Source organism: Platichthys flesus, chromosome 11 (genome assembly GCF_949316205.1).
Source record: "Platichthys flesus chromosome 11, fPlaFle2.1, whole genome shotgun sequence".
Classification (NCBI taxonomy): Eukaryota; Metazoa; Chordata; class Actinopteri; order Pleuronectiformes; family Pleuronectidae; genus Platichthys; species Platichthys flesus.
In genome coordinates this window covers 5,441,855-5,463,771 of record NC_084955.1, presented here as the reverse complement: position 1 = coordinate 5,463,771, position 21,917 = coordinate 5,441,855, and the positions used below count along the sequence as shown (strand labels likewise).

The 21,917-nt window shown below is 42.8% G+C and overlaps 1 protein-coding gene across 1 annotated transcript in view; it reads left to right on the top strand.

The window, feature by feature from the left end:
* The first annotated feature begins 1,472 nt into the window (after positions 1-1,472).
* Positions 1,473-21,917, top strand: part of znf407 (zinc finger protein 407) — a 145,959-nt gene continuing 125,514 nt past the window's right edge. The window contains exons 1-4 of the mRNA XM_062399801.1: positions 1,473-1,545; positions 3,202-3,858; positions 4,013-6,190; positions 14,242-14,356. Of these exons, the coding sequence (XP_062255785.1) occupies positions 3,345-3,858; positions 4,013-6,190; positions 14,242-14,356 (2,807 nt within the window). The 5' untranslated portion in view covers positions 1,473-1,545; positions 3,202-3,344. The remainder of the gene's footprint in view (positions 1,546-3,201; positions 3,859-4,012; positions 6,191-14,241; positions 14,357-21,917) is intronic.

The following is a 21,917-nucleotide window of genomic DNA, read 5'->3' as shown; positions in this document are numbered from 1 at the left end:
ACGACATACGAGGGAAGTCTGTGGCGGGTATTACACCATTATACCATATGCGTTAAAACAAAGTGCCCTAGATGTTATGAACATGTGGACGCAGTAGTTAGACAGGTCCTTATAATTGAGGGATGGTGTTTGACCTTATTTGAGTTTACAAAATAAGAACTTGGTAAGCTTGTTAAATATTTTTCAATTTTTTGCATGCACCTGGAAATAAGGTCAACGAATTGATTGATAACAGATTATTACAAACTAAAATCCAGAATTTCGGGATTTTTTGGTGATTTTCACAGCAAAACTTGAACAGAAGCACAACAGCTAAAAATAGATATAGAATTAAGCCGTGTCCACAAAGCTTGCCTCCCCTCTTTTAATAGACATCTAATGGAGAAAAATGAATGATGAATCCTAATGAAAAATGGGGAGAAGGAGGAGGGGGGTGTCTGTGTTTCGAACCATCCATGTCATATAATTTTGACTGTGATGAATTAAAGAAAATTATTGCCAAAGTAAACTGTGTATTCATTGTAGGAGGTATCATTTATCACCTCCTGACCTGTCAGACTACTTAATCAATTAATGCCCGAGCATTAATCCATCTTCAGTCTTTCCATAAAGCCAACATTGGATGTCCAATGGAAGAGGTGATTCATCACACACTGACCATGTGAGAAAGAAAAAACACACCATCTCTGCACAGGCCACATGCTTAACCAGCTTTGAATTAATACAATGATAAAAAAATCTTTAAATTGTTCTTGACAAATTGATGACAATTTAAAGGGAAATACTGTTATTCTTTTAATGATCTGCACCCCATGCACTAGTCCAAATTTTCTGGATTTACGATTTAAATATTGTCTTTACAGAATCGAAACATTTGGACAATATGCAAGGAATCACAGTCGGTATAGGTATAGAAGTCGCATCGTTTTTTTAAAACTTAAAATAAAAGGACAACTCACTCACTGTGACACTCACATAGGTTACTGTGTATTAATAATACTGCAGTAATGTGATGTGTTCTGGAACATTCACAGGAATGTATCCCTCTGAGGTAGAAATTCTTCTGATACTCTCCTCAGATCGGATAGTAATATAAGAAAACACTGCTTCATTCAAGGTATTGTCCTTCCATCCATCCGTCCATCCATCTTTACTTTAAGCCACTTATTTTACATGTATGCACACTGGATCACATGACTGGTCACATACAGAGTAGTAACGGTTTGGTTTCCTATAAAAAACGACTATGAACGCATCGCGTCCTGATGAGAAGTATTAAAACAGTTATTATGTTGAGCAGCAGCAAACTAATATTTCAGTGTTGCTCATCAGTGCTCACAGTTTCTACTGCGAGTCTCGGACTGTCGCGTCAGTCAAAGGTTTGTCGTTGCTTTACATGCGATAAATCCGTATTTCCCACGGACCCGGAACGCGGCATCTGACAGGAAGCCCGCCCTCTCGCGTGACGCATGGCTCGCGCTACGGTACGCCATTTGTGTCTCGCAGGAAAACGCGCGGACGGAGCAAACAGTCGGTTAACAAGAGGTGAGTTGTGTCCGGATATGTCGCCATCAGCTGATCATCCAACGCGCGGCTCCCGGTGAACGCACAGACGACTCGCCGCGGTGTTTTCCGTCGCTGTCTCTGTGATACACACCGCTGTGCTAGAGGTCGACGTTAGCCTCCTTTTTGGGCCTCTGTGCTGCCGTCGTTTCCCAAGCCAAGCGGAGATCTGGACCCGCCTCATCCCCGCTGTGATTGGCTGCCACAGCTCATCGGGCATTTTGATTGGTCGCGTTGTGTGTACATTGAAACGCATTCGGGGGAACATGCTGCTAGTTAGCATGTTAGCTGCGGTTATCAACAGCAGTGAAACTAAACGATGCACCGGCACTATAGCTATTTAGAGCGACAGAACAGAACCAGTCGCTTTTTACACTGCAACGCGCGTGTTCTGCCTATTCAGCTACATTCCCTGCGTGTAATGCAAAACTTGTGCGGCTCGGTTTACTCGACTTTAATGCTAAAGTTGCTGTTCAGGAACAGTAACATGGCTGGAAGTGAAGCCACAGAGTCAGATACACGCTATTATAGTGTTTTAAGTTCTTCCTGGGGACAGAGCTGCACCAGAGACCGATCTGCTGCTGGTGTTCATCTCTGAATGGGAGACTGGGCTTCACATACTCGTCTTTCTCTGCTCCGTGGAATCCTCCTGTACAAACATTAAAATAAGCGTTAGACACAGGCTGAGATCCGTTATCTTTCACCCAGAAACCACTCTTCATGGAGACGCTCACTCAATGTAGCATGAAGGAGCACGTACTCCGAAAGTGCAACTTGCTACCGTTGGTCCTTCTCCTGTAGCCGCGCTTTTTCAAAGCATACAGTGGGTGGCGCTAATGAGCACTCTCATTCATAAAGTGCTCATTGGTTGACCTCAGCAGAACCTGTCTGAATAAAAAGATCACTGTTATTGACACCTGATCTATTTTCATTTACTCCATTCAGACAATGGTGAGAAAGTGGTGGTTGATAGAACCTATGATGAAGAGAGGCAAATTGACAAAGCCCAAGAGAATGAAGTAAACACCTTCACTACTTTGACAACACATACATCACGTTTAGGGGTGAAAACAAATGTGCAGACTACTTTAGCACAGGCACCTTAAGGAACACATTCATCAGTTGACTACAATATGTGGAAAACAAACTCAAATACTACAACTCAAAGAGGAAACAGGCGTTAAGTTGCAGTGTATTGAGCGATCTTGGCAATTGTGAAATCACAGAGCATCTTTTCCACTTTAAAAACACATTTTAAAATATTTTAACTTTGATGGGTATTCTAATTATGGTTATGCATATTTCAGTTTTAAGTTGTACTTCCATGAAATAATTCCTGCGATGATTGGAGTTGGACAGAATCATGTTTGCATATATTTCAAACTGCATCTGTAACAAGCAATGACATACGAGTACTCCATTTGAGAACAGTGAGATTAGCGGACGTTTTGCTCCTTTACGGAGCAGCCAGCAACTCTCATGCTGGTAAGTTTGTATCTGGAACCACTAGATGGCGACATTTACACGTGTTTGATCCGCCTTGCTGAAGGATTAATCACATGAGAAGCTTGTTGTTAACTGCAGCATTTGTTCTTAACTTTGATTTGTGATACAGACATGTTTTCTTTTCTTTTGCAGGTAGTTTGACCCGGGTTTGATGACAGCAGTCCACTACACTGTTTAATGTAATTATTGCAGGGAAATATAAAGATACAAGTTTGGCATCTGTGAAGGAGTCTGAAAGTGACACCAGGAGCAAGGTGCAGAAAGGGGATTTGAAAATGGAGGAAAGTACAAGACACTCTCCCAGTAGAAAGGCTGACTCTGGGTCTAAGGATGGGGAAAACCTCTGCACAGCCTGTGGCTTCTCAGCCAAATGTCCACGGTCGCTGAAGATTCACTGCGCACGGAGGCATGGGAAAAACTCCAAGAACAGTGACAACACTGCAGAGTCAACTGCAAAAAGTGATGAAAATATCAGTGATGTCAGTCTAGATGAAAAACAACTGGAGGCAGACATGGAGACTGAGAGTGGAGTTGAGGAGTCTGACCTTTTGGAACTGAGGTCAGAAGCCAATGACAATGGGAAGAGTTTAACTAAGAAGCAGCGGGCAGTAGATAAACAGCAGGCCGACCAAGGGGAGGTGAACCCTACCCAAGAGAGAAGAGTAAGCAAGCGGACCCCTAAACCTAAGATGATTTACTCCTGCAACTACTGCGGGCAAGAATTTAGGGACAAAACTCCTCTAGATGTTCACATCCAGAGATCCCACAACAAAGGTACACCATACACATGTAAGTATTTGAGATCTGAAGTCATTTTTGTCAGGATATATTGGTAATGTCCTAATTTTTGCCACATTTGTTTTGGTTGTTTATTAACTTATTGTTCAACTGTTTAACTGGATGGTTGAAAAGACTGAAAGTGTTTCTATGAAATGTCTTTCAGTTGATGCTGATGAGAACATGGATGATGAAGAGGAAGCTGAGGTTTCTGGCGACCCTGTGAAGGCCACTGAGATACGAGTGGCGACCAAACATGCGCACAGCAGGTTCCTGCTGAAGTGTGAACACTGTGAATTCAGGCTCAGTACCCCTGCGCTGCTGGAGAACCACACTCGGCTCAAACACCTGGACCAGGAGTGGTACCGCTGCAAATTGTGCAACTATTTTTCGGCCACACCAGAGTGGATGGAAGCTCACCTGTCCTCAGATAACCACATGCAGCTGCAGGCCGTGAAGCAAAACGCTGAATCTTCCTCATTTCATGTCTACGTTGAATGTGTAAAGAGGGAACTTGTGGGAGATGGTGCAAATATAGATGATATTGCTCAGCCTGGTGGAGTGTTGACAGAAGGAGACCAGGAAACTGAAAAGGCAGTTGAGGCAGCCGAAGCTGAGTTGGTGGACGATTTAGAGCTTGAACCCCCCAGAAAAAAAAGGGGAAGACCAAAGCAAGGGTCCACAACCACCTGTGGTTACTGTGGCCTGGTAGTGTCCAACGCTACCAACCTCAGTGTTCATGTTCGCCGGAAACACAGCAAAGAGTATGGATACAGCTGCACTCTGTGCAACTACAACTGCGTGACCAAAGGAGACATGGACCGTCACTGTATCACCAAGAAACATGTTAGACGTGCACAAGAGTGTGCAAAAAAGAACCCCGTCCACAATCCCACAAGCGGGTCACAGCAGGAATCCACAAGTTCTCAAGCCCAGCAACCTAGCGCAGCCTCACCCACCACAGACAAAGAGCAGGAATCGAACAACACAGAGAACAGCGCACAAGAGCCAACACAGTCAGACACAAGCCAGAGAAAAAGTAAATATGACTCTATTAACGCTTGCAGCGACTGCGATTTTGTTGCCCATTCCCTCCCTTCGCTCCATCTCCATGTCAAGCGAAAGCACACCAAAGATTTTGAGTATGTCTGCTTAGCTTGCAGCTACTATGCAGTAACAAGCAGGGAAATGTCTCGCCATGCAAACACAGAGAAGCACAAACTGAAAAGCCAGAGATACCTGGAGCCACTGGGCGGTGAGGGCCGAAGAGCTTCGCCAAAGGACGTCATCGAGCTTCCTGGGGTGAACCCTGAAGAGTCTGAATCCTGCTCAAATGACAGTCAAGCTACAGAAAGTCAGGACACAGCTGTGACCCCCATCGCCAAAGAATCGGTCGATGCTGTGGTTATTGTCGCTGGCAGTGATGATGAGAAGCAAACAGAGAATATTGCATCCTCGACTGATGTTGAATCTGATCCAGACAACAAGACTGCTACAGAACCGTGTGAAGCCCAGCAGGCCCCTGAAAACCTGCAACCTGCAGCTGATGAGTCTCCACAGCAGGAGAGCCAGGAGGAAGGGGATAGAGAGGCAGACAGTGAACATGTGAATGCTGATGTGATGAGTGTGGATGAAAAAAGTGACAGCTCACATTCAGACACGCAAATGTCCAAAGTCCTTTTCCTTGAAGCATGCATTGTTTCTATGAAGGCCCTTGCTGAGCAGGAGCAGGTGCTGGAGGAAGATCTGGCTCTGGAAGGTGAGGCCGCTGTGATATGTCTGACTGGAGGTTCCCCTGTGATCTCTGACCACTCGACCCCCAGTTATGCATATGTTAAGACACTCAGACCCAAGGAAATGAAGGTCAGGGAGAAAGTCAAAGCTAGTGGCGCTCGCATACGCTGCGAGGACTGTGGCTTTATAGCTGAGGGCATGAGCGGCCTCAACGTCCACATATCGATGAAGCATCCTTCCAAGGAGAGGCACTTCCACTGCCTGGTGTGTGGCAAGTCGTTCTACACCGAGAGCAACCTGCACCAGCACCTGACCAGTGCCGCCCACCTCCGCAACGAGCAGAACAGCGTTGAGGAGTTGCCTGAGGGGGGAGCGAGCTTCAAGTGCGTGAAATGCACTGACCGCTTTGAGTCGGAGCAGGATCTGTTTGTTCACATCAAGGAGAAACACGAGGAGCTCCTCCGAGAGGTCAACAAGTACGTGGTGGAGGACACGGAGCAGATCAACAGAGAGCGCGAGGAGAACAAGGGCTGCGTGTGTAAATACTGTGGCAAGGTGTGCAAGAGCAGCAACTCCATGGCCTTCCTGGCACACATTCGCACCCATACTGGTATGTATCCTGCTTCTATCTACACATCAGTCCTACACACACACACACCATTCAAGAGCTGGTCAAACCACATACAATATTTTACATAGAAGATGAATTACATTTAATAAGCGCCCAATACATGAAAATAATGAGTTTGGTAAAGCACTATATGACAGCACAGTATAAGGAAGATGATTAAATAAATATCTCCTTGCTAATTTTTAAACAAGTAGCTGCAGTCGTTTTCAGACACAAACTCTAAAAAATGACGCATTCACAACAATGCAAAAATCTCTGGAGCGTTCAAGTGAGGGGTGTGAGGGGAAACCCTTACCCTAAATTAAATATTCTCATTCAAAAGTCAGACTGATTATTCTTCAGAATTTTGTTCATCGCTCTTTGACAGGGTGTACTTGCCGAATTAGGCTATTATATTATCATTACACGTATCAGTTGTTTAAAACGGTTTCACAATAATGCAGAATTTTTATTAATTTATCCCAATAATATCTGGGGCAAAACCCCGTCCAATGAAATTTGTTGAAGGTTTCCTTGTTCAGTTTTCAGTTCTAATTCTTTGATTATTTATTTCATTGCCAGGGAAAAATGGTATCGTATAATGAGATATCCTGACCCGAATAGATATGGAATCGAATTGGAAATCAAATTGAGACCTTGTGAATCAGAATCAGATGGATTTGTGAAATCAGTGGCACTATCCAGCCCTAGATGAGAAATTACCAATATATATATATATTAGAATTGTAAAGAAAATGTATAATAGGTGTAATATCCCGCTGCCAAAAGGCGCAATGAAACATTTTGGGTGCACTTAAATTATATGCACTAGTGCAACCTATTATTAATAAATATGGTCTAGAAATAATAATCTGATCTAGAAAATATACAAATAATCTAGCTACATGCTCAACAGTGGCTGCATACACTATTAACCCTCCTTTAACCATTACTGATGAGGTCTGTGGATTGTATGAAACAAAATGCCTGGCGAGCACTTGAACACATCATGTTTTCACTAAAAACGAATAGGAAAACTGTAATCTCTTTGTGTAACTGCTCAGCTGTAGAGCCTCTGTTTTGAGGTACAACAGTATAGAGTGGGGAGATACATCCTCCTCTTTGGCAGCTCGGGCTAATGTTCAGGCCACTATCTGCTGCAGCCAGGTATTAGCTGTTTCAGTAGAGATGAAGGTAAAGACTGATTGAGCTTCAGACCAGCAGGAGAGACGCTAATGGACCCCAGATTGGGATTCCCTGAGCAACGCTTGGTCAGAGACATGTGCGACTTATAATTGATGTGTCCATTACCAAGACTCAGTTGTAATTATAGTCAATAAGTCTCTGTAAATGTGTTAAAGCTTAGGCTAAAAGCATTGGAGGTCCAAAGAGAGGTGGGCTAATAATTTAAAATAATCAATGCAGACGTATTCAAAGCCTTTAATTTCCCTTGTGTCTGTACGTCCATGTTTGTGTATATGTGTGGGAGCGCTTGCATGCCCAGCAAATGCGTGTATATGTCAGCCTTCATGGCTAGCTGATTATCCTCAATCCATTAAAATTTATCTTGTCATTTATAATGCAAAGCAGGGCTGCGTTGTTGGGGTCTTGGGCTGCGAAATGTCCGGCAGGTTAAGAACATAGGGCGCTCCATTAGTTTTTCCTGACCATGTGTATTAATTGCTTTGAAAATCAACTTAATGAAGGAACAAGATGTGAGGGCGCCATCAATAAATGCCCTTCTCTGCCTTCAGTGGTCCATCCCCCTTTCAGCCCAAACTTTAATGGGACTTTAATTGGAGTCTATGCTCTGGGCTGACCACATGTGTACATATGTTTGTGTGTGTGGGAGATAATATAGCAGTGTTTCCACTTCTGACTCAGTGAATGGTTTGTGCAGGCACTGTTGGTTTTATTCCCTGACCGATAGGGATTTCTTTTGGTCTGATGCCAGTACTGAATTAGGGAATACAAAATTCCGACATATCTTCTTAAGATGTCAAAATCAAACCTTCACGCCAGACAGAATGCACGGGTCTGCACCATCATCTGCTCAGCTGTGATGGTATACTGTTGAAGACATTATTATACAGTCCATGTTTAGAGCATGGCAATGCCCCCTATTTCCCATGAGGCACTGCCAAGAAGCGTCAGTACTTTTACATTCCAAAATACAAATGCTACTTTGTGTAAGTTTTTGTATTTGCATGTTGGTACAGAAGAACATTACGTGGTTTCAACTGCTGTCACAGGTAAAACTTTGAAATGAATGAAGTAATGCATACTAGCAATAGACTACATAATGCCAATTCAATATGTTTCTAATAGACTAATATCCACCAGTGACATTGGTAAATCAAAAAACTGGTTGTGCTGTAGTAGATTTGTGATGTAGCTCTTGTCAGAAAACACAGAGAATATTGCCCAACTTAATACTGCTCAGGTACTTCAAACAGCGATCTGATTTATCTCCATTAAGTCATCTTATGCCTATAAATGGTAATAGGTTTTAACAATGCTGCTGTAAAATATTCTGATTGTAACCGATGCATTTGCTGGAGCAGGCGACTAACTTAAGAAACCTAAACATTTTTGTCCTTTTTTACGACTTGTATGCCAGTCACCTTGTGAGCCAAAGTCAGATTGCTTACTGCTCACATCTGACTGCATAAAGCTGTAAGAATTGGAGGTAAAATCCTGATGATTAATGTTGAGCCCCCACTTTCTTCTTATTAGCAGTAAGTCTGCATGTATTCATGATTTTATCCTGTGTCATAATTCTTGAGTTTTGAGGTCACTGTCTTAGTGTTACTTAAGAAAATGAAAGCTGTGACACTGAGGTCCCAACAGATGGCTTCAAGTCAAGGGCGCGCTCTCAGGTTTAAGATGAACGAATGAATGAAGAGTTTGTTTTTTCCCCATGTTTGCTTCTTTTATTCTATTGAGTTATGTTCTTGTTTATAACATTACATCTCCACTTTCATTTACGCCGCTCTTATTTGTGGAAAGCACCTATTTCTCTTCATTTTGACAACATGTGCCAGTTGTTATTATTGCTAAGTTCCCTCATTACAGTGAATTATTCACCTTTTATGTGGTGGTCGTTTATTCTGGGGAGTTTGTTTGTGGGGCTGTGGAGCTGCACGGTGGGGGACTGCCAGTTTCTAGGCTGGGAGCACGTCCAGATCCTTTTAATTAAGACCTAGTTTTTATTCACTTGATTAATCAGTGAAATCAGGAGACGGTGGTGTGAGGCTGCACACAGATTTGTCAATTTGTCCCTTAAAGGAAACACGTATGCTTGCATTTTGCCAATGAGGGTACAGCTGGAATTTGCATTTTGAGGTAAATTGGTCACTTTTTCACTGGAGTGAGCTGTCTGACCTCAGACTGAGCCCTAAAATAATGGATACACATGCCACACATGCACATTCGCACACAGGATGTGATGTGTCTGTGGAAAAAACAAAAAAGTCAAATGGCAAGTGTTCCAGTGGTGTGTCAGCTTAGTCAAAAATTCTACATAGTTTAAATAATTTTACAGTTTGACCAACACGTCTTTTTGATAATAAAAGTCCTAAGATCCTGTACATCATTTAATTTATTGAGATTTTTCTCTCTTGCTTTTATCTTTTAGAAAAACAAGCTCTTCTACTTCTACGCTTCATCATATTCAAAGTGGATGTCGCCTCTAATCTATATATTTTCTATTTATTTTATTCTGTTAGTGAGCCCAAGTCCATTTCTTAAATGGATGCAGACTCAAATGTGAAAACAAAATGAAAACATAGAGTACATTCAAAATGTAAATATAATGCCAGAAGGGTTTTTGGTGATGAGATGTCAATTTCTCTGCATGAGTTCTTTGCTATTAATCACAGTCACTTTCCATCAAACTCATCAGCACATGAAATTTTGATGATGAGGATCAGACGGGAGAGTAGCATTCATTTTAAAGGGTGGAAGCTGAGTCGAAGGAAGTAGAAAATACAAAGTGGACTGAAGCATTCACAGCTCTAGATGTAATTGCTGTTTTGTGCCAGTGCCTCCTGCTGTATCTTCAGCAAATGTACAAGTGTACATAGGCAGCTGCACTTGCTTGTGTCCCTTGAAGATGTTTCAAATCAAAGAGATTGACTGAGCTGAGAGTAGCAATGAAACATCTTTATTCGATATTGGTTTATTGTGAATTCTATGTTCTTGTAAGACTCAAAGAATACGACATTTTGATTTTAACTGCTTATGTTATAAAATTGCAAATTGGGATGTTTTGCTACTATTTACTGCTCATATCTAATGTGTCTGTGAACAACTTCTTTTTACCAGCTGTTTTTTTTCTTCCTTTCTTGCCCCCGAAGGCAGGGGGCATTACATTTCTTGGCCTGTTACATTCCAATACAACATATAGATAATTAGGCAGCAGAACCCTAAGCTGTCTTGCAAAATAAGCTAATATATTGTTCTTCTAATGGGCCATCAGCAGTGAGGACACCCATCATCCATAAATGTATCCTCACTCGATTATTTATGAACAGCAGTGAGCACTACTAGGCCAGTGATAACAGTTGAAAAATGTTTACCATGGCTGCGGAGGAAGTTTTTGTCAAACATGAAAAAAAAGTACCTGCATTGATTTCCTCTGTTTTATCTAAGATTAAGATTCGTTTATTTATACCTAACACATGCACAGACATGCACAACAAACTCATGCAATGGTAGGTAAATGTATCCTCTGCATTTAACCCATCTGGTGCAGGACACACAGAGCAGTGAGCGACCATGTACGGCAATCGGGGAGCAGATGTTGGGGGAGTAAGGTGCCTTGCTCAGGGGCACTAGACAGGGTAGGGAGAATTCTCTCGGATTTTTGGACAGATCAGTTCGTCTTTTGTTGTCTCTCCGTGGAGTCGAACCAGAGACGAACCAGGGACCTTCTCTGCCCATAGTCCAAGTTTCTGCCACTAGACCACCGCCTCTGCACTTGGACGGCAGGGGGTGGAATGAATGATTGAATGATGCTATCAAGTTGCATTACAGAAACAAAAGGAAGCAATTAATTTGGAACTTGAAGTATATTTTGGGACTTAACCTCAAAAACTTACAGTAAAGTTTTTTAAATTTTGAATTTCCCAGTTTTGTCCCTGGAGTGTCCTAAACTTCTGTGTTAAGCCACTGAAGGAAGAAGGGATGAGGAGACACTTTCCTCTTCTTCTCTGCCACTCTGACATGCAGTTACAGTACATTTTCCAGAGGTTGCCAACATTCACAGTTAAAGTGTCCCCAAAAGAATCATGTTTAATATTTCTGTGACTTGTGGAACTTCTTTAACCACGTCCTAATCCAGTCACTGAAAATAGATCTCCTGGTAGGCTGAAATAATTGAAAACAATGTGAAGGATAAAAATACATTCGAATGGAAATCTGTGACTGTGACAGATTACACATTAGTAATAAAGTGCTTGATGCGAACCTGCACGGCAGAGCTGCAGCCAATGTGCTTTGGAAATTGGGACGCTCCCAAGTTCTAATAGTGTGTATCCTGTTTGTAGGAATAGATATAACAAAGCAGACATTCCTCTATTTAAAATAATCATGTATTATTCTCTTCCTCTGAACCTGAAGGTTAAAGCCAATGCCTATCATAGTCTTGGCTTTAACCTTCAGGTGTATGGCATGTACAAGGCTTAAGTTATTACTTTGTGTGTGTGTGTCTGTGTGCGTGTTCGCGTGTTCGCACGCATGTGTGTGTGTAGTGAAACATTGCATGAGGTTCTTCTCTCAGGAAATGAATTAGTCATTCCCTGTCTCATCTGGGATGTGAAGGAACCATCGCCCTTATGTGGATGGCAATATTAATTTAACATGACACTGCATTGATGGTCAATTTCAGTTTCACGGAGGCTGTTTAAGTGGAGTGGTGGAGTATTAATGTGATAAGATGTGAGAACTGAGGGACGTAGCATCTCTCTCCTCTCTGCCATGTCTCATACTCAGCCAGCCATCTGGACGAATCAGCCTCCCACACGCCTCGCTCTCACCTCAACTTCAGGATGTGTGTTTGTGTGTGTGTGTGTGTCAGAGAAGGAGAGAGAGCGTTATTGTCTCTTGTTTGTCCACGGGTGATTATGTCTCGTGAATGTAATGCGTGTGTCTGCACGTACATAGGTGCAAGGTGGTGTTCTGAATAAAGATGTAGGTTTGTGTAGGTGTGATTGTGGGTGCAGTCAGTGTGAATGCGTACGGCGGTCTTTTTATGGGTGTTGATGATTTTGTTATGTAGACTTTGTGTGTGTGTGTAAAAGTGTCTGCACATTTCAGTGTGAAGTATGTGGCTATATATGTTTTATTTTAATTTGTTTATCTGCCTTTATTTGATCTTGTGTGTGTGTGTGTGTGTGTGTGTGTGTGTGTGTGTGTGTGTGTGTGTGTGTGTGTGTGTGTGTGTGTGTGTGTGTGTGTGTGTGTGTGTGTGTGTGTGTGTGTGTGTGTGTGTGTGTGTGTGTGTGTGTGTGTGTGTGTGTGTGTGTGTGTGTGTGTGGGGGGGGGGGGGGGGTGTGAGGGTGAGGGATACTGTAGGGACGTGGCATGGCAAGGCTGGCTCTGCTGTTGTCTGCGTGGACCCCCGCCCCGACCCCTGTGTTTATGGGCCTTGTTAGCACAGACTTGCCTTTCAATCTTCGTTACCGGCTTAAAATTCGATGTGTCGTACTTCCAGCTCGCAGCAACTGAACCGTGTATGAACGAATTAGTAATCTACACAAAGTGCTTAATCAAATCAGCGGCTGCCCCTGGAATAAATATTGTAGAACATCTTGGGATATTCACTGGGAGAGGGTGGGTGAGGATTGCCCACAGATGCGTGTGTGGATATCATATCGGGCTGCCACTTAGATTGGAGTGTCGCACTGTGTGATGCCGGCCTAAATCTGGCTCAGGCAGCCACAACTAGAGAGAGTCTAGCAGGAATTAGGCTTTAGTTACATTTTAGTTTGACAAATGCTTATTTTTTATAATAGTAAGGAAATATAGGCTTTAGAGTTACTATGCAGTGGCCATTCTAAACCTGCCTGTGTGGAATGGGCTGTTTTCTTGGCCTGTGGGAATGCTGGTTGCAGCTTTCTGTCTGAAACTGAGTGCCGGCCATTTGTTTATACAAAATACATCAATATTGGAACGTATCACATGTCAAAGTCAAACCAAATTCGACAGTTTACACCCTTGGAGTTTTGACAATACTCATGTCAAGTGTGAAGTTGATAAGGTGAAAGTGTCTCCAGATATACAACCCACTAACAGACAGACAAAGATTTCTAGAGTAAGTAGATGCATAAATATAATTAAAAGAAGAGGAAATTTAGAGTTGGGGTTCTTTTTGGTGAATCATAAGTAATAAAATTGTATATATGCATTTTTCTTCTGTATTTGTTTTTACGGACTCAGCTCCTGCTTTTAACTCCAGTGCATCACCCAGACAGCGCAGGCATCAGCGCTCGCAGCTCTCCTCTTAAATGACGGATGGCAGGCGGAAGCTTTGCCACTCTCTCAAACGCTACCCCGCCCTCTGGACTTATTAATGACAATAATTAGGGAGAAACCTCCCTGTGAAGGCCGCCAGAGTGATTAGCGCTTTAATGATGGAATGGGAGGTAGTGAGCACATACAGAATTGATTTACGTATTCGCCCTGACCTTTGGAATCCAATTTACGCATCCACAGGCAGAGGAAGAGTTGGTAAGAGACGAAGGAGAGTGACAAGGATAGATAGAGAGTGAAAGAAGAGATGCATGACACTTGGAGTGTGACTGTAGTTTTCGTAGGGACTGGAGTAAGGGCATCCGTTTTTATAATTCTGAAGTCATTTTGTGGCTGTGAAGTAGGCTGACACACAGAACCAATAAGCCTCACAAGCCTGGCATTGAAAAATGATCTGTAATGTAAAATCACATTTTTGCCCATGCTGTTATGTAGTCATGTTTTATTAAAATTGCCACTTCTTTCTTTCAAATGTAATAATATTGCGGCATACCAACTCTCCATGCTTTGTTTTACAGGATCCAAGCCTTTCATGTGCAAGATCTGCAACTTTGCTACGGCTCAGCTGGGAGACGCCAGGAACCACGTGAAGAGACACCTGGGCATGAGAGAGTACAAATGTGACATCTGTGGGTGAGTTCCAAGGACCAACAATGGCTTCAGTCTCTTTAAAAGGGACTGAAAACTGTCCTGGCCATACTTTTCTATCCTTAAATACACCTGTGTACCCCTTCAAAATGACCTCAGGCAACATTTAACCTTCTTGTGTGTCACGTGACATGAAAAAAATGCTCACATCTGCACCGCTGCCATGTCCTCCTCCCTCTGTCCTGTTACATTGGTGGTTTATCTTCTTCCACTACGTAGCCTGGATGGGGCCTGTTAACCCTAACCCTAACCCTAACCCTAAAAGTGTCAGTCAATCTTTTCATCCTTTTGAGTACATCTGGGTATTAATAGTGGACTGGATGTTGACATACACACAGTGTGATCATACTTATGACCTCGAAATAGCAAGTGTGAGATTTTCAAATTGAGACTCTCTGTGTTGTTCGCTCTTCTATTCTGACCTGATCCAGTTACCAGTCATGATAGCACATGATAGCAGTACCTGCTGCCTCTGTAACCCTCTCATCTTTTGATATTTTTGGAGGACTTTGGTTCTGTTTCCAGATCAGCTGCCAAAGTTTTTGAGCTCATATTGAAATCAACATGAAACGTTCCTCTCGTCAGGTGTAGGAACGTTTCATGTTGATTTCTAAGGAGAGACCTGCTAATTATCTCCGGTACAGTCAGCCTTAAATCACATTTGTTTCAGGCAACTTCATAATTCAAACCATTTTAACCCTGTTTGGCTGCATCAAGAGAAGTACGATTCATTTGCTTCTAGGCTGAAGAAGATTCTTTTCATACAATTTGAGATTTCAATCTGTAAAATCTATCAGTAATGAATAACAAGAAAAATATAACATTCGCCTACACTGCCTGAATGAAGAAGTTCAGCTTGAAATACTTCTATTTATTCAAGCTAAATAAAAGGGAAAAAAGGCCGTACAACCTAAAGCAATTAAAACATTTTAGTAATAGTTTCAACCTTAATACGTGAATAAACTTTCTTTAACCTTTTAAATGCTCCAAGGCCCTTTTTAAAAAGTGTAATATATTGCTTCTAGTCGACATTCCCTCCAAATTAAAGGTAAAAGAAATAGAAAGCGTTTATTTCACCGTCTTCATGGTTTCAGCTGTACAAATATTCCTAATTGGAAGTTTATGTAGGTAACCACGAGCCTATAAATACCCAGTAGTGCAAGAGAACAATTATTATCCCACTACCTTGTACCCCCTACATGTAGACCATATGTTGTGTTCAGCTCGTTTCAGTCCCGTGGTAGACCTCCTCACTGCCTTGCCATGTTCAAATGGACGTGTTAAGCTGTTTAACATGCAGTCGGGGAATACAGCAAATTGTGGGATTTCCAGCTTTGTGCCATCGAGCTTTTGCCGCTACCCACTCGCTAAGATGAAGACATATGTAGAGTTATTAGTTTCTCCCTCTGTGTAATTCTGTGTAAACCGTTCCATTTAGTTCAGTCGCAGGCTTATTTTGTTCTTCTATAGCTGCGCAGAGCGAATGTGTTTATTTGCTCCCGCTGATGTTCGCAAACATATTACAGCAGGAGCAAACAAGCTTTGCTTTAAACACAGCTTCTCCTTTAATGAGAGGAAAGGATCATGTTTCACAAGCCCTCCAGCTGAAACCCCTCTTCTCCCAAGTGCTGCAAATGTGCTGGGCTTTGACCAAGCATCCAGCTTTACATACCCGCTCACACACACACACACACGCACGCTCACACACACACACATACAGAACACTTCTCCAATATGCCTTTAAATGGGACTACTAAATACAGCCCCTGGTTTCACAAATCATGTGGATGGAGGAGCTGTGTGCTGCCAGTGCCAGCCACTGGTGACAAATCGTCCCTGTGTGTGCTGTTTCAGTACTGACTGATCACCAGGCCATCCCTCCTCCTGACTTAAGAGCAGCAAACACAAAGAAAACCCAGAGAAACACCCTCATTAAGGCCAGAGCCATACATACACATAACCTGCACCCCCCCCCCCCCCCCCCCCCCCCCTCAAACTTTTCACGTTTGACATCACATCCTTAATCTGGATCTAAAGCACGTTTGTAATGGATGGCCGTGGATCAGGTAGAATGCGTTATGTGATTACCCGTTTTGTTTTGGGTGACCTAGAAAAGTGAGATTATACTGCGATTAAGTTCTGCATTCCTCTGTGGATACTAATGACAGGGCAACATTTTCGCTAAACTAAGAAAAGAAAATTGCAGGGATTTTTATGTGTAATCACCATTTATCATTTCAATTAGCACAAGACTTTGTTTGGGCGGCTCTTTGACAATAAACAATCTTGATTTCATTAATTTATTTTTCACTTTTAGACTCGGGCCTCCAATGGGTTATGGAGTTTTGTAGGTGTAGTTTATCGCCATTTTGTTTAGATTGGTTCATCATATAGTGTTTGGGTTTTTTCTCTCTTTACGAACATCGATCGGCTGATTTTCCTTGTTAAAATCTTCCCTCTGTGCAGAGACTGTGAGCAAACGTGTGCGCTGCTGCTCGGCTGTCCGCCTCACTTTACCTCCAGCCCGCTGCAGCTGGTCTCTTCTCAGGAGCGGTGGGGGGGGGAGTTGCTGATAGTTAAAGATCATATTGTTGTGGCATTTAATTAACAAATGCAAATGCGAGGCCGGGACAGATTGGAACCCTTGACCGCGCTGCCAATCAGACCTGAGCGTGCTGGTCAGAGCCTCGGCTCATCACTGCCAACACTTTATAGTCTTTCTGTCTCTGCCACACCGTTTCTCTCAGTTTGCTCCACATGTCTGTTTGTCAGCCACTACTACTCTATCTATCTTCCTATCTTTGTCTTCAGTTCCATCTTAATTTGACTATAAAGAACTCTTAAGATGCATAAGCAGCAAAAAAAAAAGAAATTGGCTGTTAGCATGCAAGATAAGATTTCTCATATATAATTGGATAAAAACAATCCTCCAGCATGTGAGACGGCAGATCCTTGTGCTTCCTCCCGGCATGTTTTGTCCACAGTGGGGCTCGGCCACTTAATGAGCCTCCACCTCCTCTCCTCCATCATCCACGAAAGGCCCTGGATTCAGCATTTCCACCTCTCCGCTCTCTCGTCCTCCCCAAAGATGCAACGGACATCCAGTGCTGTTGTAGGTGTTAAATTATGCATAAAGCGTCTAAATGCTTTGAAGCATTGGTTTAATATCTCAGCCCCGGGCCTTAGAAGTATTAACACTATAATAGACACAGATTGTCCTCTTGTGCACTGCCATTTAATGATTATGGGTCATAAGCCGCCCGTTTCCTAGTGTCACTTCAGGAATTTGAACAAAACATCTAAAAAAAAAAACACGTTGCTTTCTCACAACACAGAAAGTTTTGCGATATGCTAAAGTTTGTCTCCCGTGCGGAGGAGGCTGCATTGTGTTTCTCCCTCCCCCTCTCCCTAGCGCATCTCAGCTTTCTTGACTTAGTGTTGGAGAGAGTATATATAGTCATGATTTCATGTTGGGTGTTGTGTGTGTGATTTGACTGTTAACAGGATGGGGCTGGCTCATGTCAGGGTTTTTATGTCCCCCCTGTCTTGTGAGATTGTCTGGTCTGTTCCCAGAATAGCCCATCAGTTCCGCCCTGCGTGGCTCATCCGCTGTAATGTGCCTTAATGCCCGGGCCTGTATGAGTAGTGTGAGGCCTGGCAGTGACAGTGGAGAAGCATCTTAGCTTGCTGCTTATCCAGAGAAAGCCGTCACTTAACTCAGCCCCTCTATTGTCTATCCACACCCCTCTCCTTCTCCCCTGACGTGATTCTCTATAATCCTCAAACAGATTCTGGTTAGAACTCCCTGAGAACTATTTTTATGTTTTTTTTTTCTTCCCTTCCTCCCATTTAAACATTAATGGTTGTTGCAGATGAACAGAGGGAACCCTATGAGGATGATTATAATGTCACTCCACTGATCTCCCGCCGCCCCGAAATAATTGTACATCATCGCTTCATAACGTGTCAGAGGGACACGTTGGTGGCGTGCAATTAAAACTGCAGAATATAATACACCAAAGTACTGCCTGTCAGGCCTGTGAACAACACACTCTGTATTTGAGTTACACTTAATCATCACGTACATTAGCGATTTCACTAAGATCCCTTCACCCCACCCCCTCCGCTTACATGGCGAGGACGTTAAACACACTGCTCCTTGCCGGCTGAGGGATTGTGTCTGTGATACAACAGCTCCAGGGTAGCTATATATTTATGTTAGCGTTAGACCTTTTGAAAGCTGATACCGCCGTAAACTGTTTAGCTGTTTTTGACCAAGAGTGTGCACTGTGTGTTGGCAGGAAGTGGAACTTTGAATTAATTATCAAACAATAGACGTAAACAAAGACTATTTTCCTCACACAATTTGGGCTCGATACGCCTTTTGTGTTTGCAAATTTCATTAGTGTTTATTTTGTCAACTTTCAGATGCTCATAAAATTACACTTGGTGGAATGTTAAGCCAGAAGATATAAACAATTTATAGGTCGACCTTAGGGCAGACTGTCACTGATCTTATTAACTTTGGTTTTACACTTTTTATCTTGGTTTTGAATTGATCTCATAAGTAACCTTATTCAAAGTTTAATCTTGTCTTTACTTATAACCTTCGAGCCTTGACCCATGAGTTTTCTCCCAGATGCAACCTTGAACTTCTTATCCAGTGTCTTTTGTTGGTACTTGTTATTTAGATGTGTGGGCCCTTTTTATTTGTTTTTATCTGGTTTATTTATACATGCTCATCAGACACACAGCCTGGTATTTATTATCCTCAGGAAGATGGATTCGTGTTTACTGCTTCAGACGCTTTAGAGTTCGTGTCTCGGAAGCATGGTCCTTGTCAGTCACTGTAGTCCTCTTCACCAAAATAAACACATTTTGCTCTGATGCATTTAACTAAATTTAGTGTGCCATTATCGGAAATGAAATAAGTAACGCTAAAGGTCATTCGGAAAATAATGCAGAAAGGCTGGTCGTGAAAGGTTAAGTATGTGAAGGAGCTGTTCTGATGATAACGAGGGCTGCGTATGGCTCGGAGAGCTCAGCGTTCTGGTTTGACTCGGCACTCTGCGATCGCTCTTTATGACCAAGACAGCTTTACAGCCCGTTACCCCCCATAACACGATAAAGCGCAGCATAATGGATTGGATGCGTTTAGTAGCCTTGGGCTGATGTTTGTAAAATTAATGTTTTTTGCAATAGAAACACACTCGTGCACACGGACACACATGCACAAACAGAAACAAGTCAAAGAGGGGGAAAAGAGAGAACAGAGAGGAATCAAACATCCAGGCAGCACCGATGTATCAATATAAATCCAGCAGTGAAGAGTTTTACACTTTGATTATTGTTTTGAAGCCGGATTGTATTTCCTCATAAGTGACGTGTCCTCGCAGATTGCGCTCAGCTGAAGGTACGACAACAAACATAGGGCTTCATGAGTTGAGTTTGGCTTATTGGCCCCGTACTCGGCAGATAATGGCAATGGATGCTATTAAATTTGTTTTCGGAATTATACAGCACAATTTCTTGAGGGAGATAAAGTCTCATATTGCTGAAAGGAGACTTTTGAAGGATTTGAACGGGACCACAATCAGCATCTCTTGAGCATGAGCGACAAAGAGAGAAATCTTTGTCAGCAGATCAGTACTATTAGTTTTTAATAACAATCTCATATTCTTCAGGGGCCTCCCTACAGGGGCCTGGGGGCTTCGTAATCATAGTATTTGGCTTTAATCAAAGACAAACAAAAACACAACATTGGGGTCCAGCCACAAAACGGCAGGATCGGTCGTTAAGCTAGGGAGCCAACACAGCACATAGGTCGATGATGGTAAGTTATACTACTCTCAAGGGCTTTCTAAGGTAAGTGGATATTGTCCGCACTTTGTATGATCTCAATATCTTCACTTCTTAAAAAAACAAAAAAACCTTCCTGTGGCCTCAGCCTTTCTCAGCTTTTTTTCACTTTTCGTTAAATCTCAACCTGCAGCCCTTGCTGAACAAAAAAAGTAAAAACGAAGAGAAGTAGTTATCCTTGCCAAGCAAAACCTTATCTTGATAAATTCATACTCAATACCTTTTAAGATTATTACGTGCCAAAAAAAGGCAATTTACCTTCATTTGATAGAGAAACATGAGTAAATGTGGTTTACACCCTCCACCCTTAACTGGCTCCTCAACAAAAGAAACTTTATTTCCTTTAAAGTAGCTGAATTATTTAAAAAAAAAAATGCTGCTGAACAATCCCTTCTATAGAGCTAATCATGTCAAAGGTACATCGTAGGAGGAAAAAAAATAAAGAGGGAATTTAATGAGTGATTAACAGCAGCAATTAAAAGATGAAGAGGAAGGCAGATGAAAAAAGGGGGTGTAATTAAAATATCAGTCCCCTCATTGTCAGAAGTGCGAGTGTCATCCATTGTGCACTTATTAAAAACTGGGTGGAGGGGAAGGAGCGAACGGCGCTTAATTCTAGCAGCCCAAAGTGTCTGGTAATCTGCCCATGGATGGAGCTGAAAAGAGCCGTAACTCATGTTTAAGTGTTGGGGCCGTGTCATTGCAGGTTCACAGTCATGCATTTCTGTGTTGACACCCATCGGGGCAGGGGATATTTGGCAGTCAGGAGTAATTTAACTTAATTAATGGGATGCATATTTGATGGAGGAATAAAATATCCCTGCTCAGCAAAGTGGAAAAGGGGAAAGATTTAGTGGGAGTTAAAGGTGGAGGGGAGAGTAATTTCTGCATTCAGTTACCGGCTGCTTGAGAGACAGAGAGTGAGGGAGCAAAGGAGAGAAGGGGGAGAGAGAGCGAGAGTGAGTCAAGGCTGATAAAGATGGCAACCGGGAGAACGGAGGAAGTGGAGGGGAGGATGAGAGATGGATGGTTGACACAAAGCTGAGTTGATGTGTGGAGGGGACTGGGCTGTCCCTCCATTGAGAGGGCCTTCAGCCTGACAAGACTTGATTTAATTGATAACAGGACGGAGCCCTTTCTCGGCGCAAACAGACACATTACGCTGGTTTGCAAACATGTGGGAGAGCTGCCGTCTGCCAAGGGCCTTTTTAATATTCATGAGGGAGCTTTTAAGGATGTTCGGCAACTGTTTCCTCCCTCCACCGCTGCCGCCGCTGCCCGCCTCCCAACGTCTTTTACTACCAACACACACTTCACCTTAAACTCACTCACACAGCACTCGACACGCTGGTTCTCCCAGACAAACCCGTGGCCTGACGAAAAGCTGTCACACTGTTCTTAATCTCCCCTGGCACTTTTTAATTGACTTCCTGTAGGTATAGATTATTTTCATGGTGAGTCTGCCACCGAGATGTTTGATACTGTCCCGGAGACTGGCATCTGGGATGCTTGTAGCTCAGTGGAGATGACGCTGCTATCTCTCTCTCTCTGTCTCTCTCTTTCTCCCTCTCCTCCTTTTCTTCTATCTCTCTTTCTCTCTATCTGTCTGTGGCCAGACTTATTGGGGGAACAGGGGAGAGGTAAAATGCAATCAGTCATTGCCATCATCATAATTGAGCTGATATAC